Source organism: Nannobrachium achirus (genome assembly GCF_963921795.1).
Source record: "Nannobrachium achirus genome assembly, chromosome: 6".
Classification (NCBI taxonomy): Eukaryota; Metazoa; Chordata; class Actinopteri; order Myctophiformes; family Myctophidae; genus Nannobrachium; species Nannobrachium achirus.
The window spans coordinates 40,890,108-40,916,641 of NC_137815.1; the positions used below are offsets into that span (position 1 = coordinate 40,890,108).

Genomic DNA, 26,534 nt, shown 5'->3' on the forward strand with positions numbered 1-26,534 from the left:
CTAGCATTATCTTACCCAATCTATGTTGGAGAGCTCATCTTTTATTCAAGATTCATTTACATTATGTGAAGGCCCATGCATGCAACCTGTAATGTATTGTCCATGACAGAAATGAGATACAGAGAGCAACCACTGGAGCAGCCAAACTGTCAGTTACAGTTAGATGTTCATACATCACTGTCATCCTACTACTCTACTACTATCTCCTACTATAAAATGAAGGAAACTGTCTATCCTCAGTCTGTGACTGTCCTCAGGCTGTTCTCTTGCATTGTTCTCCATAGTTGGTTGGTCAGTCAATAACATGGCAATGCACATATAGGGAATTGAGCATTGCTATGTGCAAGGACTGGGATTGACAAAGGTGATTTTCCCAGGCAGGGACTAAAAAGATTTGTCCCAAATGTGTGGACCCTGTTGGCATACGATACGGTATGCAGGGACCGACAAAGTGATTTGGCACTTTCCCCACATTAAAGTCGCACTGCAACGGAAATGCTCCACTTGTTACACCTTTGTATGGTGACACATTTCCTAGTGAAACAGGCCAGGAAGGCAGGACATATTCTGTAAGGAATGTGATTTGACGGTGAAAAGGTAGGCAGGCCATAACTCATTGAAGACATTATGTAAAGACGGGTGGACTGATCGACCCATAGACTGTCCAGGCAGCAGCTACGGAAACAATTTGTGTTCATACGAGATGAGATGCCGACCACGGCTTGTGATTGGCAGAGGTAGGCCAGCGCAACACACTGGCTCCACTGTGCGGAGAGGACGAACAGGGAGGCGGCCCTCATCAAAAAACACTACTGAATCACTACACAAAAGCTATTCGTGTAGTAGTGACTGTGTAGTCATGTGTAGCAATTGTGTAGTAAATCTGTAATGTATTCACTACTCATGACACACCAGTAGAGTTTTGTAGTGAAACAGTAGTGTTTCCAGTAGTAATCAAGCGGAGTAGTGAAAAAGCTGTTAAAACACTACTGCTTCACTACAAGGGCATTTAAATAGTGATTATGTAGAGATTTTACTACTTGTTTATGTGTAGTGAATATGTAGTCAAAACACTACATATTCACTACTCATGACTCACCAGTAGAGTTTTGTAGTGAAACAGTAGTGTTTGCAGTAGTAATCAAGCGGAGTAGTGAAAAAGCTGTTAAAACACTACTGCTTCACTACAAGGGCATTTAAATAGTGATTATGTAGAGATTTTACTACTTGTTTGTGTAGTGAATATGTAGTCACAACACTACATATTCACTACTCATGACACAACAGTAGAGTTTTGTAGTGAAACAGTGTTTCCAGTAGTAATCAAGCAGAGTAGTGAAAAAGCTGTTAAAACACTACTGCTTCACTACAAGGGCATTTAAATCGTGATTATGTAGAGATTGTACTACTTACTTGTGTAGTGAATATGTAGTAACAAGTAGAGTTTTTTACTACTTGCTCATATAGTGTGTGGCAATTGTAGTCCTACAGCAGCCATGTTTTTTGGGGGGGCAAACACAGGTGTTCTGATTGGAGTAGAACATTATTAGTTCTATGCCAATCAAACAATTGAAACACCTGTGTTTGACTCAAAACATAGTGAATATGTAGTAAAAACACTACAGAAACACTACTTGTTCTACCTTGGAACCAGTTTAAACCGGTTTGTGGGAAGCTGCTGCTAACAGCCAGGAGTTTTACCAGCTCTCATGGAGTCATTTCATTTATTCCTTTTCGGTAGGTGAAAGTTAAAACACTGGATAATGTAACTGTTACATGTATGTTAAGAATGTTTTCTGTTGTGTTTTTGTAGAAAGTGTGTATTTTCCTGCATGCTAGCAGCTAACCAGTAAACAAATACTAAGCTAATGCTAACGTTAGCTGATGCTAAAGTTACAGTACATCCTAAAGGAACTGAATTTTCAAAATGTGTTGTGGACAGCTTATAGTAGGCCTATGTCCTTTTGATAGAAGCGGTAATTTTTTTGTTTTGTATTATCATAAGGTGTTTTGATGTGTAGAATGTGTGGGTAACAGAGCTAACAGAGTTATTTAGCAGCAGTTAAGGGGAGACCTTGGCATTTGAAGAAACACTGTTGTGAATGGTTATTCATTGTATTGTATCCACATCCAGTAGCTATTTATTGTTTTTATTGTTACAAGAATCTTATAAATTCCTGTTTCTCATTATGTCTACATTCAGTAGCTATTTGCTATTTGTATGTAAAGCCTCCTGGGACCCCATGCTATATTATTAGAAGTTGTGAACCAAATGGACCTGTCCCATTTGAACACTGTATAGGGGAGTTATGGGGGATTATAGCCAAATGCATAACTGGGGGTCCTTGAAATTGAAACATTGGAGAACCAGTTCTGGGCTCAGCTGAGGTGTGTGTGTGTGTGTGTGTGTGTGTGTGTGTGTGTGTGTGTGTGTGTGTGTGTGTGTGTGTGTGTGTGTGTGTGTGTGTGTGTGCGTGTGTGCGTGCGTGCGTGCGTGGTGCGTGCGTGCGTGTATACATACATACACACACACACACACACACACACACGTTAACAACTAACATTGTTAGGCAACAGCAACATTAATGCATTGGCTTGCAGCATGTTTTTGTTTAAAGTAATTAATGTCAGTGTTACTGATATTCTTATACTCATTGCTTAATTTGTGCTAGCTGCAAAGTGCAACACTAGATTTCCTTTTTTTTTTTTTTAAATATGTTGAATCTAGGGTTGCAATACCTCCCTTTTTTTCCCTAAGTGTTGAACTTTGGAAGCGCTCGTCTTCAATAACGCAACGTCCCGCTGCCTCCTACATTATGTGACATTTAGATCCAGGTGGTACAGTGGACCATTGAGTGATTTCCCACGAGCGCTTCCAAACTCCAGCACTTAGAACCTGAACTGAATTTCTTGACAGAAAGTAGATCATAACATGTCTATGTGGATTTTTATGAAACAAATACTTTGCAGATAGCAAGAGGATACCGGTAATTCAAGCTTTCCATAGAGCGCAATATTGGTGAGTTTGACGTTGTTTAATATAATCAGATTGCAAAAAAAAAGTTTTGATGCATTGGCTGCCTATGGGAGGTATTGCAACCCTAGATTCAACCAATAAAAAAAATCTAGTGTTGCAATTTGCGGCTAAATTTGTACATTGCTAGTGCATAGTGACTGTGATATCCACCCCTATACTCATTGATGATATCTGCATTCATTCATAGATGTATTGACATAATATTAATTCATATAGGTCTAATCAGTGACCCTGTTGACTGTTAACCATACAAGCCCCCTAAATAATCATATTTGAGCTGGGGACCCTCCACCCTGACAAGCACTTGGAGTAGTAAGCTTGTGTAGTAAGCTTGTAGATCTGCTATTCACAATTGTTGCCTCTTTCTTATATCATTTGACAATTTGGCCAATGTTTGACCACGTTTTATATAGTTTGTTTTTCACTTTTGATGTTCATTGTTCCCACTATGGCATGGCAGCTTGTGTCAGCTTGTATCATTTAATTTTGGAATATATATATTTTTTAAATGAATTTATAACAACAAAAAACAAATGTGTGTGTTTGTGAAGATGCAGCTTCTGAAGACGGTTCAGAAAGCAACAACTCAAAAAAAGGAGTGATCCCTTCAAGAAAGAGAAGAGGGAGACTTTGCTTTCAGAGCAGCCATACGTTTCCAATGAAGACAGTCAAGACACCAATGACTCCACCATCTCAGAGAGAGAGAGATCTTCCACCATCTGGATCAACACAATCTGGATGCAGCATTCCAGAGGAGGTTCAACAGTTGGAAAGGTAGGAAGTATTGTTTGTTTAAATAACTGGCTGCATAAATTCATGTTTTTAACATTACAGCACGTAACATTGCAGCATGCCTGACATGTTTCCATAACATGACGTTAGGATATCACTAGCTCTGGTCCATAGCATTAGTGGAGTTCTCCCTAACGCTATGTTAGTCTACCTCCACACCTCCTTGACAAAACCGGAAAGCCCGCTCGACTGGTCCAAAAAAGAAAAAAAGAAAACTGTTTAGTGGACAGTTGAAAGCTTACTCTACTTAGTGGATGCAGTCTGGGCCCCCCACCACACACTTAAAATACATATATAGGCGAAATGAAAAGTTTCATTGGGTGTTATTCATCTCTGTGACGTTGGAAGCGCTGTTTCGTAAAATAGTCTTCAACCAGGAAGAGTGTCTGTGGATTATTTTTCATTAACGCTATGGACCAGAACTAGGATATCACATGCTTGACAAACTTTCATATTTGACTATACGATTAAAAATACAATAAGTGAATTGTTTGTGATATTGTTTGTTTTGTTTTTCTCTTTGTGTTTGTGACAATCTGCAGAGGACCCCAATACCTTTCTGCAGGCGAGACCACTCTGCCTGCCGTGATCGTCGGTGAAACCAACTGCACAATTGGGGCCATGCCTGTGTTGACGATGTATCTCATAACGTGCAACATGACTAAAGGAATGACTAAAGGAAAATACTATGGCCCGAAGGCAAAACAGTCTGTGGTTGCACAGTGGACTGTATCGGCTGACCCCGGAACTGATCATTAACCTTAAAGGTGCTGTAAGTGATGTCTTTGTTAAAATGTGTTTTAAATATATCTTTCCATAGCAATCATTGCTATAGTGTTTGTTCAGTAAGAAGAGCGGTTTTAGTAAAAGCATGAGTATTTAAAATTTAAAATAAAATGTAATAAAAAGTAAATGAAGAAAACATGTGTTCTGTGCTTATTCTCATTATGATCTTTTTACCTTATTTTAAACATTTTGGTTGATATGAGACAATTTGTCTAGATTAATGAATATTTTGCTTGAATTAATTGGGGCTTTTTTGCAGTGTGTAAAAGTAAAAGGAATGAGTAGTTGTTGTCGTCATTGCTTAATAGTAAGACTGAAGTGATTGAATGATAATCGTGTACAGTTTCAAAAGTGATTCAAAAGGGTTTGTGTAGAAACTAAAAGTAATTCATTAGTGATCAGTAGTGATAAAACACTACCTAAACACTACACACACAAGGAGGTAGTAATTCCACAGGGATTGAGAAGAGATCCAGCAGTGAATGTGTAAGCATTGTGTAGAGTTTCAAAAGTGATTCAAAGGGGTTTGTTTAATAGTAAGACAGAAGTGTTTGAATGATAATCGTGTAGAGTTTCAAAGGTGATTCAAAAGGGTTTGTGTAGAAATGAAAAGTAATTCAGTAGTGATAAACACTACAGAAACACTATAGAAACACTACACACACAAGGATGTATTAATTCCATTGGGATTGTGAAGAGATACAGCAGTGATTGTGTAGTAATTCAATAATAAATGTGAAAGAATTGAGTAGTGATTGTGTAGTGATTGGATAGTACTTTCCCAAAAGCCAATAGTGATGCTGAAGTAATTAAGTAGCAGTCGTGCAGTGATTTGAATAGTCATTAAGTAGTGATTATCAGTAGTGATTCAGTGGGTGAAACCAGCCATTTCTCTACTCATTACTACTGGGAATCACTACTTAAATCACTACACATTGCAATAGTAATCAAGTAGTGAAATGGTAGTGTTTGTGTAGACATTTAGTAGTAGTGATGAGTAGTGATTCAGTAGTGTTTTTTGATGAGGGGGGGGAAGGGGGGAGGCACACGAACCAGCGCAGTGAACGGTGGTTCGCGGGGAGCAGTTGAAGCTGATTGGCACAGGCACCTGTCAATCATTCTGACCTCATGGATTAGTAAGTAGAGTCAACGTACGTCATCACGCATGACGTTTTTGTTTATGGCCTGTACTTTTTGGCATCCAGTGTTAGGTATGGCCATATTATCACTGCAGATATGCTCTAAAAGTGTGAAAAACATATTTTTCATTTCACTTCGTCTTTAAGCAGGTTTTTTTGCCACGGATATGGGATCTGTAGTCACGATCCCATAGCCTGGAAGTACAACTATGCTGTGGTGTTATTGGTTGTAGGTTGGTGTTCAGGGTGACTGTATAGACCAATTTCTTGTTTACAAACATTGAGACTAAATACACAGGTGGCTGTTTCATGTAATCAATTCCCAACAGCTCCCCAAACCTGTTGTTTTGGGGAGCGCTGGTTTCAGTTCATTCAACCTCTTGTGTGTTGGCTAGTGAGATGAACCCATATCGAGACATATACTTCATTGCGCAACGTTATTGCGCATCGAGAGTAGCTGATATACAAGCTCACATGGCGTCACCAATGCAACGGTTCTGAGCTTGGAGGTTTGCGCGCGACACCGTCGCAGGACGGAGCATAACTTAGGCTTCATGGACTGCAGCTTGGCGAGCAGTAGATACGCTCTGGTTATCATGAGGAGTGCTCCCTCTGTTCTGATGACGGTGAATGGAGGTGGGGTTTGAAGGACAACTGTTTTGAATCGCCTTTATTGTTTACAATCAACAGAAACTAAGGATTATATATTTCAAGAGTGAGAAATCACAGTAAAAATCCTAAACATTCTTTCTCCACACTGGGAGAAAAACAGCATCTGAAAGTTTGATGGAATGCTTTTTTAAACGTGACCGCTATCCATTGTATCCTATGGGCAGCGAGGTTCATTTGGTGCTGACCTGCGTGCGCATCTAGGTTCTTATCAGTTTGGCGTGGACCAGAAATTATTTCATAGCGGTGTGTGATTTGGCTGGTTGGAGATGGGGGAGTGACTCAAGCGAGCAGTGCCAGGGTTAATTGATCGGCAGTTGTTTCCAATTATCTAATTGCGCTCTCCTCTTTATAGTAGCGTGTTGGCCTCGGGGCTTCACACACACACACGCACGCACGCACGCACGCACGCACGCACGCACGCACACACACACAGCACGAGAGAGAACGCCAGTAGACAGACATGGCTCAATGGTGCAAAGTTAGAAAGGACTTTCATTTAAATGCATAGCAAGCAGCAGACCCAGCATGGCTAGGCAATATTGGCACACTGATATAATCCTGTGTTTTGTATGTGTGTGTATACTTGTATTATAAGCAGGGTTGTTAAGTAACGGATTACATGTAACGGGATTACGTAATCAGATTACAAAAAACAGGTAACTTGTAAAGTCTCAGGTTACATTTTAAAATGTGTAATCTGGATTACAGTAACGGATCTGAATGATGGGGGTTACATGCTGGAGTACATTCTCCCCTTGCCCTCATCAATTTTACAAATAAGTTATAACGCCAAACAATAAAATAATCAAATCGAATCAGCGTAAAGTACTGCCACTTCGCTTAAGTAAAATTCTGTTGTCCTTTTCCTAATTTCATTGGCTCAATATTCTTGTCTAGTTATCAATGGTAAAACATGTTTTATTTAATTAGAGAGTTTTTCTAAACGGTAATCCAAAAGTAACTGAAAGTAACTAGTAGTTACTTTTTAAATTGTGATAATCAGATTACGTTACTGACTACATTTTCTTTGCAAGTAACTTGTAACTGTAGGGGATTCCTTTTTAAAGGTAACCCTAACAACCCTGATTATAAGTGTAGAAGCTTTAATTACAAAACGAAGTACTCAAGTTCTGCAGTGACATACTGTAATGACCACTAGGGGATACTTATGTGGCCATTCTCATTGCGTGAAATTGCACATGGGCATTGGCAAATGGTCAAATGGTGATGGACTGAAATTTACTCTAATTAGTGTTTATTTGATTTTTTGACACTGTTTATTGGATCTGTAGTCACAGTCCCATGAAGTCAGCAGGCATAGGCCAGTCTCTTAGAAGTTTTTTATTTTCTCCTCTTCCTTTCTTTCTGTCTGTCTGTCAGTCGATCTGTCCGCACATATTCATACATCTCAGTCAGCAGCATACTTGTTAAAGTATATGATCATTTCAAGTGGATTTAGATTTCCCATGAGGCTGTGTGCCTGTGTTTCCCTGCAGTGCAAGATGGTTGTCCTGGTTGCTGGGTGTGTGTGTGTGTGTGTGTGTGTGTGTGTGTGTGTGCAGCTTCCTCGCACATCCTGGGGGCAGGTGGCACCTCTGCATTGTCACTGTCCAAGCACTTTCAGCAACAGAGAGAGATGAATATTTGTGATGGTGTGAGAGTGTGAGAGTATGTTTCACTTTCCCTTATTTTTGTAGTGGTGTTCTTCTCCTACCAGTGCTGTCTGCTAAGCTCATTATCTCCTTGTTACTTTTCCTGTTAGCTTTTTACTGTCTTTCCCCCGTCTCTTTCTCTCTCCGACTGTCCTCAGGAAACCAGATTGATGTGCTTCCAATTAGCGCCCGCGCGTTCTCTCGCGCTCTAGCCCTCTCTGCTTTTCTCTGTCCTCCTCTCGCTTTCCTCTCCTCCCTCCTGTCATCATGGTGAAAACAAGAGCGGTGATGGCTCGTCCTCTCCACTTTACCGCACAGCCCCATGAACAGAACAAAGCATAACCATTCCTCACTCATGTCTCCTCTCTCTCCTATTACTTCTTCTCTTGATATGTTGTGCAGACTGCAGAGGGCCCCGCTTCCATAGGACATATAGTTCTGCTCCACTTCACTTACTGTACTAACACCCAGACCCGACAAAATATGTCTGAAATGACTAGATGGCGGTTCACAAAGGTTATGGTAATTTAATCTGTAGATTACCCCACTATAATACAGTACATGTACTATATACATCCTTGAAATAGTAAGTAAGCCTTGCCTTGCCTATCTCCTGTTTCTGTAGCGTGAAGCGGCTTGATGCACATCCACCAGCCCGTAGACATGACCCCCAACCCTTGATTTTGGCGACCTTTCGTTTCCCAACGGGTCTGAGCTGAACCGGTGGCAGGGAGGGCTTCGCTGTGTTCACTTGGACCACGCAGATGTGCCGAAAGTCGGGGGGGAGAAAGATTTACGATTCTGTCCCTATCGGGACATAACTCGGACAGCGCTGATTCGGCTCAAGCGGACTTCGCACCGCTTGAAACGACGACTCGCTCGCTTTAGCTTGCTTGGATAAAGTCTCTGTCGTCTCGACCGAAAACAAGCGCTCCCTTACATCTCACACCCACCCGCGCCCCCACCGTTGTGCTCAGACCCGTTGGGGAACAAGTACATGACTGATGCTGAGGGCCAAGCAGGAAGGCTTTGGGTCCCATTTTTATAGTCTTAAGTATGACCCGGCCGGGGAAACCCTTGAAATTGCTGAAATACCACTTCACAAATAGCCCAGAAATATCCCCAGATAGGATTAATATTAATCGGAAAATGCATTTATGCAGTGAATGAGGCAGCGAAACCTCATATGTGGGGAGGTAGGGTGCTTTACCTCTTGTGTTCATTCTTGTCAGAGTGGATTACGGAGTATGTTGGATTGCGCTAATACGGCCTGAATGTAGGCTCCTCCTGTAGTGAACCGTGCTCAGGGCTGCTAGCTGGTAATGATTTTGTTATCTGAGAGGCTTGAAGTCTGATTAACTTAAAGGATGTCGCAGCCAGTGGCAGGCTCAGCCTCTTAAATGCCTGCCTCAGTGTGTGTGTGTGTGTGTGTGTGTGTGTGTGTGTGTGTGTGTGTGTTTGTGTGTGTGTGTGTGTGTGTGTGTGTGTGTGTGTGTGTGTGAGTGTGCACAGTCTGCGTGCACACACACACATACCGTGTGTGTTTTGTGTTTCGTTTGGTTGTTTATGAGGGCGGATTCACACTGCAATCCGTTTGATTAGAACTGATTCTGAAACCGGTTGCTGGTTCACGCTGGCCAGCATTCACATTGGCAGACCTTCTGGCCTCCCTGGAGATCACTAGCACTATACAGCCCGGTCCTATAGGTGGCGGTATGCACATAGTGTCATCAACTATGCGACATTGCTGATGGTGGTTGCCAATAAATTCAGGCACGAAAGTTGGTGTAACAATTCAATGACGCGCGACAGCGCAGTGTGGAACATTGTTGCAGTGGTCTTGGGTCTCGCACGGTCGCACCCCCCACACCTCGACAAGACAAACAAGCCTATTTGCATATCAATTGACCTGTGTCGCTGATCTACAAGCTCACACTGACCTTGCATCCGCGACGCGTTGTGAGCTTGTAGATCTGCTATTTTCCAGGCGCATAAACGTGCAGAATGATGAGCGAGACATGCAGCGCAGCGCACGTTATTATTTTAATTATTTAATAATCAACATGGCTGAAACGCTTGTGGCTTAATATTCACATTAATGGCACGTCAAGCAGGCACAGCAGTGCACAAGCAGTGCCAAGGAATCTATAACATCGAAACAAAAGTCAGGGATAAAGGAATACTTTTAGGCTATTTTCTATCAACAGCGGTAAGTCATTTTCGGTTTGTTTTCATGGTTTAACAGTTCATGGTTTAACTTGTAGGCTAGTGCTTTCTCTTTCTGCTTTTCTTTCCCGACGGGCGACAGCGCACACGCATGCATGCACGCACGCACCAAGCCCCCCCCCCCCCCTCCCGCTGTAAATCTGATCCCAGAGCAGCATAACCATCATCTCACAGTTACAGCCATACTTCATGTCGCTGCCTCGCGGCTAATAACGGACCTGAATCTGATCCTAGGTCAGCCTAGATTACAGTCCCGTGTTCCGAATGTTTTAACGGAGCGCCGGTTCTGGCCGTCCCGTCTCACTTTCACCCCTGCCTCAGTGCGCTGGTGCGAGACAATAAATAACTGTTCGCCAATTGCTACTTCTCCCAATTGGAAGTACATGACACCAGTCCAGCGCACCACAGTAGTAGGCTAACTGGTGATATAAAACATATAAACGAATTTTAGAAGACAGTCCTACAAGCAAGCAATCTCTCTGTGAGATGAAGTCGCTGATCCCATGGCCATGTCGACAACTGTTACCCAGTGTTTATTTGTGCCGACGGCTGACTCGTCGACATTATATGAGGTCACGTTCAACATCAATACCGTTTTTGAGGCCGGTTGCTTCACACTGCGGCTCACCGGTCTCGAGGTCGCACAATGCAGTCTCGAGACTACCTCTTGAGGTGGTTTCGAGGCTATCCGTTTCTGAGGAAGACCGCACGCTTCACACTGTCAAAACCGGTTTAAACATCTGCCAAGTAGCCTCGAGACCGGTCTCGAGACCGCAGTGTGAATCCGCCCTGAGAGAGAGGGTAAAGGTGAGTGAATGACAGAGATACTGAGAGAAACAGAACGAGAGAGAGAGAGTGTGTGTATGTGTGTGTGTGTGTGTGTGTGTGTGTGTGTGTGTGTGTGTGTGTGTGTGTGTGTGTGTGTGTGTGTGTGTGTGTGTGTGTGTGTGTGTGTGTGCGCAGGTGCGTGAGCATGTGTGCGTGTGTGTGTGTGTGTGTGTGTGAGAGAGAGAGAGAGAGAGAGAGAGAGAGATGAACAGAGAGAGAAAATAGAAAATACAGAAATAGAGATACAGAGAAAAGAGGTATTGAGAGCAAAAGAAACAGACAGACAGACGGACAGGAGGCGTAGTAAAGACTGTGAAAGCGTGTGAGAGAGAGAGAGAGATGGATGCCTCTAATCCATCTGGGAAATGACAGGAGGGTAGCAGAGACAATCCTCCCTCAGTCTGAGCCCATAGAATATACACCACACGTAAAGGGACCACAGAGCTCAGTGATCAGCCTGCATGCATGCATGCATGCACAGTATGCATGCAGACTGCACCCACATGTAGGAGGAGAAATACATCCCTATAATCTCCTCATCATCTTGTCAAACGCTACCTCTGAATGTTTAGCTGTCATTCTCCCATGATGAAGGGAGTCCTGCTGCTTTCACGTTGAATTAGGTAGCAGAATTTTACAGAGTAACACCTTTTTCTCTCTTGCTCTGACTCTCTCTCTCTCTCTCTCTCTCTCTCTCTTGCTCTTTCTCCTCTGCATGTGCATCTGTGTGGGTTAGAGAGGGGGTCAATGAGTGGATGCTGTGCATTTTTTATGTGTGTGTGTGTGTGTGCGTGCGTGCGTGCGTGCGTGCGTCCGTGCATGTGTGCGTCCGTGTGTGTGAGAGAGAGTGATGTGTGAGACTGTGTGTGTGTGTGCGTGCGTGCGTCCGTGCATGTGTGCGTCCGTGTGTGTGAGAGAGAGTGATGTGTGAGACTGTGTGTGTGCGTGTGTGCGTGTGTGTGCGTGCAAGCGTAATGTGCGTGAGAGAGGGAGAGCGATAATGGGTGAGTGAGTGAGTGCATGTGTGTGAGTTGCTTTCTGCTCGTGTGTGTGTGTGTGTGTGTGTGTGTGTGTGTGTGTGTGTGTGTGTGTGTGTGTGTGTGTGTGTGTGTGCGTGCGTGCGTGCGTGCGTGAGTGTGTGTGTGTGTGTGTGTGTGTGTGTGTGTGTGTGTGTGTGTGTGTGTGTGTGTGTGTGTGTGTGTGTGTGTGTGTGTGTGTGTGTGTGTGTGTGTGTGTGTGTGTGTGTGTGTGCACGTGTGTCTCGCCTACCCCTCTGGCAAATGGAGAGCTTTTTTGTTCCCCAGAGTCCCTGTCTACCAGCAGACCCCCATTAGAATTCAACTAATGCATCAAACCCTCTCTCTCTCTCTCTCTCTCTCTCTCTCTCTCTCTCTCTCTCTCTCTCTCTCTCTCTCTCTCTGTTTCCCTTCCTGTCTCTCATACTATATATTTTTTTTTCTTCATTTTATCACATTTTCTCATTTTCTTCTCTCAGTCAGGGACGTGCTGGCCATTGGGAAAAGCGGAACAACTCCTGAACGGCCGGTTCATTCATAAAATGTCGGCCTTTGTTCCACTTTGGGGGCTGGGAGGCCAACAGCGTAAATCGTCACTATCGGGCAGAAACCTCGTATCTCCAATTTTCAAATTTTTTTTTTCCGCAAAGCAAAGCCCTGCTTCATCATACAAGGCCGTCGCACAAAAGTAGTGAAAACAGCAGATCTACAAGCACACAACGCCTCAGGGTGCGAGGCGTTGTGTGCTTGTAGATCGTCTGTTTTCACTAGTTTAAATCATTTTTAAAATGATAAATACAAAACAAACTGGACGTACAAGGTTTCCAACAACGACGAAATATAACTCATGTAACTGGCCCACTGGCTTGTCACTTTGTCACAAATCTTTGAGTAGCAGCAGCGCTATAGAGAGAGATCTCTATATAGCGCGCAATGAGGGCCTCTCCAACTCTTTTTCCCGGGCTGAATCAGGGGCCCAGCATGTCCCTGCTCTCAGTCTTCTATATTTGATTTGTCTCTCTGTTCTCCTCCTTGTTTTCTTCCTGCTCTTTCCCTTATTTTCGGTTGATTGTAACTCACTCTTTCTTTGTCATTCTTCTCTCTGTCTCTCACTATCTCTCTCTCTTTCTCTCCGTCTTTGTTGATTTCCTGTTTTTTTTTGTTCTCCTCGCCTCCTTTTTAATCTCACTCCTCACATATTTTCTCTCACCTTTTCTAGACTCTCCCTTTGTTTTAGTTGTCTTCTCTCTCTCTCTCTTGTCTATAAATAGGCTTCCCACAGACAGATGGACGTGTAGGTACCAAACAAACATGCAAATGCAGGGCTTAGATGCTGTGTAGTGCATTAGCACTATCATATTTAGCACAGGCATAGATTAGTACACACATACAGAGGAGCCACTGGAACAAATGGCTTCTCATCCACCTTATATAACGTTGCTGTCTGGCAGAAACCTCATATCTCCAAATTTCCAATAGGTATGTTTTTTTCCCCTGTAAATTAATCACATTCAATTTTCTTACAATAGTCTGACGCAAAAGCAGTGAAAATAGCCGTTCTACAAGAGCTTGTAGGTGTGCTATCTTTTGCTAAGAAACCACATTTTTTATGTGAAAGTTGTTATGTCTGTCTGTGGGTTTTATGAATATTTAACCACTGACAAGTATTAACAAGAGCTTGTGACTAAATATAACTACATTGGTTCCTTTGGAACACAGGTTCCTTTTTTCCCATTTCATGAAAAGTTGCAGTTTTGGACATATGAGGTTTCCACCTGACAGCGACGATAAGCTACTCATTCTGTTCAATGTGTGTGTGGGCACCCTTAGGGTGCCCCCCACACACACACCAAAATACCTGGAGTGGAATCCGCCAGTGCATTTCAATGAGAATGGAGCGTTTTTTTGCCAGTAGAGGATTTCTGCAAAAAACGCTCCATTCTCATTGAAATGCATTGGCGGATTCCACTCTAGGTATTTTGGTGTGAGGGCACCCTTATCATTGAAATGCATTGCGGAACGCGGATTCCACTCTCATAGGTATTTTGGTGTGAGGGCACCCTACAAGTCCTGAATTCAAAATGTACTTGAGTAAAAGTGCAACGGTATTGGCATGATAATGTACTTAAAGTATGTAAAATTACTCATTATGCAGAATGTCCCATTTTCCCGTTTTCAATTGTATAAAACATTTATTGAAAATAGCCGATCTTCAAGCTCACAATGCGTCGCGATGCTCTGAGCTTGTAGATGGCTATTTTCAAATTGCCAAAATATATATCATGTATGTTTTATTGTAATAATATCTAAATCTACAAAGTAACTAGTAACTAAAGTGTTCAAATAATTGTAGTGGACTAAAAGTAATATTTGCCTCTGAGATCTAGTGGAGTAGAAGTACAAATATTTGAAATTGGAAATATTCAAATAAAGTACAAATACCTCAAAAGTACAGTACTTAAATAAATGTACTTAGTTACTTTACACCATTGCAGGGGCTCTCAACATTTTCTGAGCACTGAACCCCTTCTGTCTCAAGAGTTCAACTGAACTACCTTCCTCTATAATTTACTGTAAAGTTTTGCTCAATTGGAATACATTTATTAATTGCAGTTTAACAAGGTAGGTTACACATACAGTATAGTGAATAGTTAAGAGACTCTCATTCTCACTTTAGACTCAGTCTCACACTTCATTGACATTCTACAATGTAAATAATGTATTTTATCCACTCATATATATATTTTTTTATCAAATTTTCCTCATAATTTTGTGAAACTCCTGCAGTATCAGCTACTACCCCTAGGGGTTCACGGACCCCTGGGCTATATCATGGATCTAAGGCCCCCCCATTACACACACATACACACCTCTCTCTCTTGCGCGCTCTTGTGCTCTCTTGCGCGGTGTGTGTGTGTGTGTGTGTGTGTGTGTGTGTGTGTGTGTGTGGCGTGCGTGCGTGCGTGCGTGCGTGCGTGCGTGCGTGCGTGCGTGCGTGCGTGCGTGCGTGTGTGTGAGTCTGTGAGTCTGTGTGTGTGCGCATGCGTGCATGTGTGCATGCATGCGTGTGCATGCGTGTGTGTGTGTGTGTGTGTGTGAGTGAGAGAGAAATAGAGAGGTAATAGGGGGCACATTGAAATCAATCAGTTGTGATGAGGAACCTGTTTGTTTATGCAGGTGTGATTACAGTGTTAGAAATGTGATAGGACAAATGGAAACAAACACACTTACTGTATGCTCACACACAGGGACACGCACAGCATTATAATAAATGTGAAAAAGCCCAGGAGTCAATCATGCTCATGCTGTCTTTGACAGTTCATTATGTGTCTCTCTTTGGTGAGCCAATTATTTCATGCATAAAGAAGCTGTGGTAGAGTTCCTCCATAGACTCTCTTAGCCTTTGTAGTTCTGCAGAATATTCTGAATAATCAGTGAACTGAACAAAAGCGGAGAACATAACATTAAAGCTTAAGTGGTCATGTTCACTTCGCACAGGTGCGATTTTTTTTCAATATTGTAAAGAACATTCTTTTACGTAATTATTTAAGTGACCGTCAGGTCGCATGTATACATGCAGCCTCATGGTGGCGCTAGAACAGGGGCATGTGAGAAATCAGGGGTGGAGGTTGTGGTTTGCCAGCCAAGGAGTGTGTGTGCAAAGTTTGGCATGGATAGGGGCAACAGTGCCAGAGATAAGGCCAAAAGTGTGACGTGAAGTGACGGAAAGACAGACAGACTGACTGACGGAGGGACTGACAAACAGCCAGTGGAGGTGTTCATAGTAACTTGCGACCTGACGGTTGCAATTATATAAATCTTAGATGGGGGCCCTCTTGCAATATCCTCGCGGCCCACCAGTGGGCCCCGGCCCACAGGTTGAGAAACACTGGTGTAGAGGGGAAAAAGGGGAGCGGACCAAGTATAGAGCCCTGGGTGACCCAGTCCATTGAAGTACAGTAGGGCTTAAGTGTCCCCACAATAAACTGTTTGTGCTTTGCTGCATGGCTGACTTTCTCAATAAATATCACTTGAAGTGCCTGGATGAATAAATTCTTTACAGTCTTTCTCCTATTGAAGATCTTGGAAAACAATTTATTCACAACAAATCACTCCAGGGCTCCAGTGGTTTCCACCAATACAGCCCGAGCGAGTTAAATCACCAGCCTTCCACGGAGGTGTACCGTGCTGTAGTAAATTCAACATTTCCCCCAGCCTGAGCCATTTGTTTTATTCTATCTCCCTTGCCTTACTGAGTTATTAGAATTGATGTGTCATTTCAGAGCAATGGATAATTAGCTGTACTGAAAATGTATATAATCATCATCATGTCATATTACACATCTCACAGCGCATCTCGGTCTTAGATGAGCTATTTTAACTACTTTAGAAGGTTTTTTTTTTATGTTTTGAGAAATGCCCCAAATAGTGATCTATTATTAATTGACTATTCTATAAAATAATCGATTATCTGTATTTTTTTTTTTTATATAATCGATTAAGTAGATTATTTAGAGTGTTGCACCCCAAATAGTGGATCACCAGCTTTTGAAGGAGTCTCCCCTAGAGGACATTAACTCTTGATTTAGGCTTAATGATGACGATCCAAACGTCTGCGTCATAATAAATCAGTCATCATTTCACAAACCCCCAGGGTTTCAGCCAGGGTCTGATGATTATGCCTTCATGTCTTTGCTGTTGGGCAGAAACCTTGTATCTCCATATTTCCATTTTTAGTTTTTGAGCGGTGGTCACACCGTCTCCTATACGTGGCCGTGTGTGTGGGTTTGTCTGTCTGTCTGCATGTCTGTATGTAGCCTGCAATACCTTTTCTGACCACACATGGAGGGGCGCTGTTGTTCAGGCCAGGCCAGGCACACTCACACTCACACACACACACACACACACACACACACACACACACACGCACGCACGCACGCACGCACACACGCGCGCAGCCTCCACCGCTCAGTTCACACAAGTGTGATTTTTTGTAAATGAATGCCCTACTTCGTCATACTATTAGTCTACAGTGCCACACAAAGGTAGCAACAATAGCGGATCTACTACAAGCTCACAACTCTGTGAGCTTGTAGATCAGCTATTCTTCTGCCTACACACACGTCATGCCCTACCTAGTATGAGTGAAAAGGGGAAGGGGATCAATGTCACACGATTCTCTTGTTTGGCCACAATACTTCACCATAGTTCCGTAATGCAATTCCAATGGTTAAAGCCACAATGGCGGACTTGGCCAAGTGAAAGTTAAAGTGGTTAATTCTGTGGGTTCCATACACATTGAACAATAAAAAGTATCGAGAGCTTGTGACTAAATAATAATGACTCCATTGGAACACTGGTTCTTTTCCCCCATTTTCTGAAAAGGTCTTTTGGACATACAAGGTTTCCACCCGACAGTGATGATATGTTCTCTCAGTCCTTGATTGATTAGCAACAGCAGCAGCTAATGAATACAGGTGTTGCTAATTACTTGATTATTCCATTTTATGAACAAAGTGCCTGAGAATCAACAACGTCAGCTGTTGCTCTGTTGTCTTGTTTCTTAGACTTAAAAAAAAGTGTAATAAATCAATGGCCAATTGTATATTCACTGTCCCATCGACTTCACTATACAGGAAAAGAATACAACAAATAAATGTGCTTTAAGTAGCATGTGAGGGGTCAAACTAGGTGTTCTTCATGATTCTGAATCCATTGCAAGCATTTTTTTTGCATGAAAAACATTCCTTGGGCTAAATTTTGGCCCCCCAAAATTGTAAAAAGTGATGAGTCATCAAAAAATCTTCACTTTTCACAGTTTTGGGGGGCCGATATTTTGCGCTAGGAATGTTTTTCATGCAAAACAAATGCTTGCAATGGATTCAGAATCATGAAGAACCCCTAGTTTGACCCCTCACATGCTACTTAAAGCACATTTATTTTCTTTTTTAAATATTTTTCTTTTCTGTAGTGAAGTCGATGGGACAGTGAATATACAAATGGCCATAACCTTTTTTCGCGATGTTTCCGGCAGAGCAGGCCTGTCAATCTGTGGACCTTAATGACCAAACTAATAGATAAAACAGAAATAAAAAGTATGGCAAGACTGGCAAGGTATCACCCCTATTCCTTGAGCTTTTGGGCGTGTGGGTCCCTGACTAGTGTGGCTCACGCTATAGGTACAGAAACAGGTAATCAATACATCAACATGTCACATTGCACAGTCAACACACACTTTAAGTACAGCAGATATGCAAGGAAAGACACGACAGGTGCGCGCGCTGGGCACGTTGGTGTATTTCCGACATTTAACAAAGTCAGTGTCACATGATAGAACAGGAGAATAAAAATCGCACCTGTGATAAGTGAGCGGTGAGCTATTCTGGAAAGTCCTTGTGCACTCAGCGGACTGACCAAGTATTCAAATAGCAGTTGTTGGGAATTTTCTGGGGTTGCCATGGCTCATTTGGGCCACGGCCAGAGCCTTTTGTGGCGCTTCTGGACAACCGTCTATGCGACTCGATGTCGGGTCTCCCTTGGGTCATCTGCAATGTAACGCATGAGCCGAATTTGAAGTCGCACACATACAGGCAGACACACATACTTACTCTGTGCATTTATTGTAAGATATGACCACAATGGAAACATGTCCTCAGGGATTTTTGTGTTTGCATTCCTTGCGCAATTGTACTTGTTTGCAATTTGTTAATAAAAAAAATCACACCCAATGTGAAGTGAGCGGTGGTCGTGCTTGCATCTTCAAACTAGGATTTGAGTCTAGGACAGGCTATGCTACACACACGTTTTGCTATGGCAAAACGCGGAGGAAAAAGGCTACAGACACACGCACAGCCACTCTATGGAGCGGTTTACCACCACTCAAAAAATCATACATAGTGTGAAGTGAGCTTAACCGAGCTGAGTGCTGCCCACAGAGGAGTGTGGGTGGGGGAGTGGTTAGGGGTTCTGTGACTTGCTCAGGGACACTTCGACATATTGCTGAAATCGTACCTGGGTCCTCCAGGACCTCTGGAGACCTAGGCAGGCTCACTAACCATTCAGCTATGGCCACCTAGCTCCTTTCAGGAGCACCGCTCAAAAGTATCAAATCAAACTTCAAACAATCAATCAATTGATAGCTCCCGGCAGTAGCTTAGTGATAGCTGTCAGTGGCCTGTTGTCCTTGACTGGTCTTAAGGCCCTCTTATCCCAACGAGGTGTGCATTCGTACTTACTCACCACCAGGCGTAGCTCACCATTTTCAGCTTTTAGCTGGCCTATCTCCTTCTCCATATTTGCTATCTTAGCATTATTCTCCTGCATTTTGTTATTCAATTCAGTGTTGCTTGTATACATCCAATTCAAGAATGTTGTGAAGCGCTCGCTCTCGCTGCTGCTGGCAGCCATCAGTCTGGATAGGTCTGTTGGCCCCTCTGTCGGGGTGTTTACAGGAGTAGAGGCTCCGGAGGTATGGTTAAAGGTCTGGTCCCTGTCACGAGGTAGTTCATTTGTGGCTTGGTCCCTGTTATAAGGTGGTTCATTTGTGGCTTGGTCCCTGTTATGAGGTGGTTCATTTGTGGCCTGGTCCCTGTTATGAGATGATTCATTTGTGGCCTGGTCCCTGTCATGAGGTGGTTCATTTGTGGCATGGTCCCTGTCATAAGCAGGTTCATTTGTGGCACGGTCCCTGTCATAAGCGGGTTCATTTGTGGTCTTGTTCCTGTCGTAAGGTGGTCCATTTGTGTCTCTGCATGTCTGTCTGGTTATTATGGAGCTGGATATTTGCTGACAGGCTTCTGAGGGGACAGATCCATCCCTCAACCTTTGGGCTGAGGGGACCAGTGCATTCAACCTTTGGGCTGAGGGGACCAGACCATTCTTCAACCGTTGGCAGTGGGGATCTTCGTGGCTCCAGTCGTGGATCTGTCCATTCTTTAGCATTTTGCCGTAAACACGGTCGTGGCTCCTCTTCAAGTGCTTAAAGAGGTATACCTTAGAAGTAAAAGCATAAGAACATTCTGTACAGTTAAAGCTCTGTGGCGCCATTACTACCGTGACCGTCGTCTCCGTACCTCTTTGTCTGTTTATTATCTATATTTATTCCTTTACTGCTTTCCTGAAAACAACTTACTGAGAAACTTGATACTGAACTATAAAAAGCTTTCTTGTCTGTGTCCCTTTTATGCTCACATACTGAGATCCCTGATGTCATCAGTATGACGTCATAGTCTTGACATCATCAGATACTGTAGTACACACTGACATGCACACACGCAATGGATCAGCAATGGATCTCAACATATGGAGAGTGAGATCTGTTGCTGCACGGAGGCTTTGGACAACCGCCGATCCAACTAAATAATCTTAATATTGATCTAAAGTTATTGCCCAGCCCTGGGAAGTAATTCTTTTTTAACATAATACTTGGTCACAGCCTAGGTCTTAATCCTGGCTGACACCTAAAGGATACCCCAAAAAAAAGTGTAATTGTTGTGAATAAAGTGAGAGATTGGTCTCAAATTGAAACAGTGTCACTGAAATCAGCAAAGCCTGCATGCCTCCCAATGTTCACGCAAATGTAACTCCCAAAAATTAGGAGACAAACAAAATCTGATTTGAGGAGGTGGAAACTGAATCACGCTGGGTGCAATTAAAGCATGCCAGATGCGTCAATATCACATTAGGTGGTAGACTGTCAGTGCCAGTTTCTGTTCTGCCTTACAAAGAAAGACATATGCACATAAAATCTTCAGTCATTCACAGGTCAGGCAGTGTGTGCACCCCAACAGCCTAGGGGGAGGACTAGGTAAACCACACTGTGTTTTATTATGGATATTATACAGACCGGCAGTCTCTCCATCTTTGTCAACAGCTCCAGACCCTACCTAATATCTTACCAGCTGGCTGCCTGGGAGAATTAAATCTGGGTAAATAATTTAGTAGTTGTCTAGACAACAGGCTGGGTAGTTCCTTAAAAGCCTAATTTGCTGTATAGTTTGTTTTACTTACATACTTTGGTGGGCGACGTGGCCGTACGATGAAGGTTAATGAATGCATTAATAGGGAATATGTGGTTAATGGTATATTTCTGAATACACACATTTTCTGTCGAGGGACACAGCCATATGGCAAAGTAGGCCTATTCATCAGGCCTTTTAGGCTTCTAAAGCCTTAAAAGCTTGGATTTGTGCAATAAAAGTTGAGGAAAGATAAGAGCAACGGTCCCTCGAGAGCCAAGAAAAGTATGAAACCAGCTTGGATGCTTAATTGCATGCCTGGCTGGAATGGGTGTTGTCTGGGCCTGATGTAATGTGTGATTAAGTGGATGGATGGCTGAATGACCCTGGCAGGCAGGTTCACTGGATGATTGATAGATATTTGCAACGACAAAAAGAAAACCGTTTCAGGGCAAAAATAACACACTTCTGGAGGACACTTTCTCTCTCTTTTTTATGTTATTTCTCATGGTCACGCATGTACAGTACACACACACCCACCCACCCATGCACACACACACACACACACACACACACACACACACACACACACACACACACACACACACACACACACACACACACACACACACTGACAGAAGCATACCCCAGCGGCCCTTGTCGCCGCCCATGCAGCATCAGTTCCACCTCATATATTTTCTTTTACAACGTGCACATTCTCTCCACTCTCCACTCGTTTACTTCCGCCTCCGCTGCCGTCCTTGCCTGGGGTGCCACTAATGGAGTCGCCTGTGATGTGATCTCCGTTCCCTGGGGACAACATGGGGGAGAGTGAGCGTCACTGCACTTCAGCATCATTCAAGTCAACAGACAAGGAAACTCGCGCTGACAGGCACATGCCGGACGCATGCAGAATGACACGGGCACATGCATGCAGAAATGCGTGCAAACACCCACTAATGCAGCCGTTCACTGATACAGTGTAAATGTAATCACACCAGAGCCTTGTATTAGAGCAGGGGTTCCCAAACCTTTTTGTCTCAGGGCACCCCATAAATGTTTTTTTAATCCGAGGCACCCCTACATCACTCCCAGCACCTTATATTTATAGCATATCGACTTTGTCGGGTGGAAACCTTGTATGTCCAAAACCGTTCATTTTGTATTTATCATCTATGAAATGTACTAAACTAGTGAAAACAGTAGATCGGCTGTTTTCACTAGTTTTGTGCGACAGTCTTGTATGATGAAGCAGGGCTTTGCTTTACCAAAAGACGTACACATTTGAAACTTGGAGATACAAGGTTTCTGCCCGACAGTGGCGATATTTTAGTGATTATGTTGTAAGGAAAACGTTAAGATAATAGCCATTTTGGTAGGAACTGACTGAAAATAACTTTGTACTTCAAGTTTAAAATGATGCTAAATATTTTTTAAGTGTTCAAATAAATTCCAAATACAATCAAATGATCTCGCGGCACCCCTGGACTGCCGTCGCGGCACCCCAGGGTTCCCCGTCACCCTCTTTGAAAACTCCTGTATTAGAGAGTTCTGCCAATGCGGGGTCAGAAACAGTGGTGGTTCATGTAACCCGATATGTCACTTTTCCATTATAGACTCCAATGTATTCTGTAAACTTCTGGTTCACGCTTTGTCACTGTTCGCCAATAGACGTGTATGTAGAAGACCTGGCCCCATGGAGTGAACGGAGATGGTGCGACTCTCGAATAGAGGGCTCTGGATCACAGGCACGCACGCGTGCGCACACACACACACACACACACACACACACACACACACACACACACACACACACACACACACACACACACACGCACACGCACACGCAAACATGCACACATACATGCACACACACTCATGCACACACACTTAAAATGGCATACTGTTGCTGTTCTACAGATCCAATGCATGCAGATAAGAGTGACATGTCAGATATTGATGTGTTCCATTACTTCATCTAATGGAGACAATCCATTTATTTGACCTGTTATGTTTTGGTTGTGTTAATGACGCTTAAAGTCAATAAACACAGACACAGTCGAGGCATTAAACCTCCCACCCATAAAAATACACTTAATAATGACTGATAGACAAAGGCACATATTCACGCACACACGCACGCACACACACACACACACACACACACACACACACACACACACACACACACACACACACACACACACACACACACACACACACACACACACACACACACTCACACACACACACACACACACACATAGCCATGAAGTGTGCGAGTTCATGTTGGTCATTGTGTTGTTTATTTGACGTATTCTAGTTGCATTCATTAAGTCTGAAGTCAATAAACACCTTGCAGTTTGACTTTATGGAGCATCGTCTATACCTATAAAAGTAAAATAGACATATAAATTCAGACACGTAAACACACAGACACGCACCGACGCACAGTCACGCACTGACACCTTGTGTTCAGGTGCGTCACAAGGGGGGGAAAAGTGGGACTGAGTTACCAGGGCCCAAGGTGGAGGGGCCTTAATTATGTTATACTTTAGCTATTGAAAAATAGCAGATGTGCTGCAAGCTTGTAGTAGATCTGCTATTTTAGAAAAGTCGTGAAAATGTGTGCAAATCTTTGAATATATGTATTTTTGAAGCAAACATTTGGAACTCAAATTTTGCTTCTGGGAGGTCCCTGGAACTGAATATTTTGAAATGGGGGTTCGTGGCCAAATACATATCATTTTGGGGGTCCTTCACATGAAAAGGTTTGAGCACCACTGACATAGAAACATTTTCAAAAAACCTTCAAAGACTTCAAAGCACACATTTCGACCATTTTTCAAAAATAGCAGATCTACAAGCTCGCAGCGCGGCAGTTCATTTCATTATAATGAAATGAAGTTGAAGTGTTTTAACAGTTGTATAATCACAATATTACACTCAGTAGTGTGTTCTAGACTTTCTTTTGAGGGCATACTATAATCTATGATCCGCGGCTATTCGTGTGGCCAGCGCAGACCCCAGTGCATAATGCCTATCAGATATGCTACTTTGAAAGGTACACAAGGGCAAAAAAAAAGAATCTTCACAGCATACGGCGTATACCCGTGTTTCAGGTAGAACACAGCACTAATTACACTCGAGGGTCTGCCTTATCACGGTTATTTGCACTTCAGCCCTGCCTACGGAACTCGTCTTTGGCTCGTTCCTGCAGCAAGGCTGGCATGCAAATTACCGTGATAATCTCTCGTGTAATATTGTTTAAAACCCACATACAGTACAGACTTACCCACTTTCAGTCTTTCATTTCAAAAAAGGTTAAGAAACTATTGATCTACAAGCTCAGAACACGTTGCGTCACGTTGTAGAGCTTCATATCAGCATTTTTTTCTACTTTTGTGTGACACTAGAATGACGAAGTAGGGCATTGATTTATGAAAAACATAAAAAGTTGACATATACTGACAGGCGATGAATGATGTACAGTATTATGCTGTTCATGCAGCTGACAGCATGTTTCTTTCTTTCCACAGGGGAAATCATATGTGTTTGACCACGTGTTTCCTACCAACACCACCCAGGAGCAGGTCTACAACACCTGTGCCAAGCAGATCGTCAAAGGTGAGTCAGAGCTGGCATGGGATGCGTGGCCACCATGACACACACACACACACACACACACACACACACACACACACACACACACACACACACACACACACACACACACACACACACACACACACACACACACACACACACACACACACACACGTCTCACCATGTGTGTGTGTGTGTGTGTGTGTGTGTGTGTGTGTGTGTGTGTGTGTGTGTGTGTGTGTGTGTGTGTGTGTGAACTCAACTGACAGCTGATAGGCCTCAGAATCCGCCTGCCCAAGCTTCCTCTTATCTGCTGCAGCGATTAGGCTCAGGCGCTATCACATTTACCTTCCTGACATACAATATATGGGGTATATGCTTTATCAGTGATTCTTAACCTGTGGGCCTGGGCCACATTGGTGGGCCGTGAGGATACTGCAAGTGGGACCCCACATAATTAGCAAAACACTAAGATTTTAATGATTGTGTATCCCTACCCTGATCCAGACAAAGGCTGAGAAACCAAACCATAAAAAGTAATTAAACCATGTATGACATTGTCTAGCCTATTGACAGGCTAGACTCTAGCCTACAATGCTGTGAATATGCAATTAGCCTGGCTGGGTTTAAATATGTATGGATAATAGAATAATGGCCAGATCGGAAATAAGCGTCCTTCTTCCATAGATTTAGCACACATTATTGAAGGGCACGATGCCATGTGGATGCCGACACATCAGTGTAGAATAGATCAGGGGTTTTCAAACTTTTTTGACTCAGGGCACCCTTGTAAATAACTTTTTCATCCCCGGCACCCGTGAATTACACTGTGAATTATTAGAATCTTAAATCATATTACGCGACTTAAATATGCACATCTTTCCACTTGAGATACAGTAGGCTATGTATGTCATGGAGAAATATCCGTTTCCATCAGTACTGGCTGAAAATAACTTTATATTTGACGTTAAACCACTTGAACCCCAGTATCCCTATTCTGGGGGGAAGGTTCACCAAAAATAGCCGATCTACAAGCGCACAACGCGCCACGTTGTGAAGCGTTGTGACGCGTTGTGGCGCGTTGTGACGCGTTGTGAGCTTGTAGATCTGCTATTTTTGGTGAAGAGAGTTGGCGGTAGATGGGAAAAAGAACTCATCAAGTACAGTGCAAATCAGGTCTGTTTTACTATGCATAGTGAAGTGATATTGATGTAGTGATATTGATTAATTGTGGGCTCGCCTGGAAGGCGAGCACACGTATGTTATCTTCATTATTTATCTATCAGTCAGTCAGTCAGTCAGTCAGTATCTCCTCAAAACTTTGGCGCGCTTCATCTCTTAAACGCTTACACCTTTCAACACCATTCAAATTTTTATGTGTTCAGCTTACTGAGGACACGTGTGCTTGTACTTTTGGTTTTGAAATGTTTTGTAGTATAAATATAAAAAAATAAAAATGTTTAACTTTAAGCACCCAATGCATTTAGTGAGTGGGGACAGAGTGGAGAGAAGGATAATAGACCCATGTTTATGTTAAGGCGCTGTGGCTGCAGTGTTCACACTTCAGATATGCTATCTATATCATTGCGTTCACACAGGTCTGCTCTCTGATTTGATCCAAATGTCTAAGCTGTGTGATGTATAAAACTATAGTTATAGTTAAAACTATAAATAAATGTCCCTCTCCACTCTACTGATTACACAGCTGTGATCAAGAATCAAGTCCGGGCGATGGGATGTAAATCCCATAGCCATATATCCTAGAGCCCGCAGGGACAGTCAGCCATATTAGTGGTTGTTGTTGGTTGTCAGGGAGATATCAA

The 26,534-nt window shown here is 43.0% G+C and overlaps 1 protein-coding gene across 1 annotated transcript in view; it reads left to right on the forward strand.

Annotated features, from left to right (window-relative positions):
• The window catches only part of kif5ab (kinesin family member 5A, b), a gene marked incomplete at both ends in the record, with an annotated part of 141,425 nt that overhangs the window by 20,015 nt on the left and 94,876 nt on the right, over positions 1-26,534 (forward strand). Inside the window, one exon of the mRNA XM_080728227.1 lies at positions 24,645-24,732. Within this exon, the coding sequence (XP_080584353.1) occupies positions 24,645-24,732 (88 nt within the window). The remainder of the gene's footprint in view (positions 1-24,644; positions 24,733-26,534) is intronic.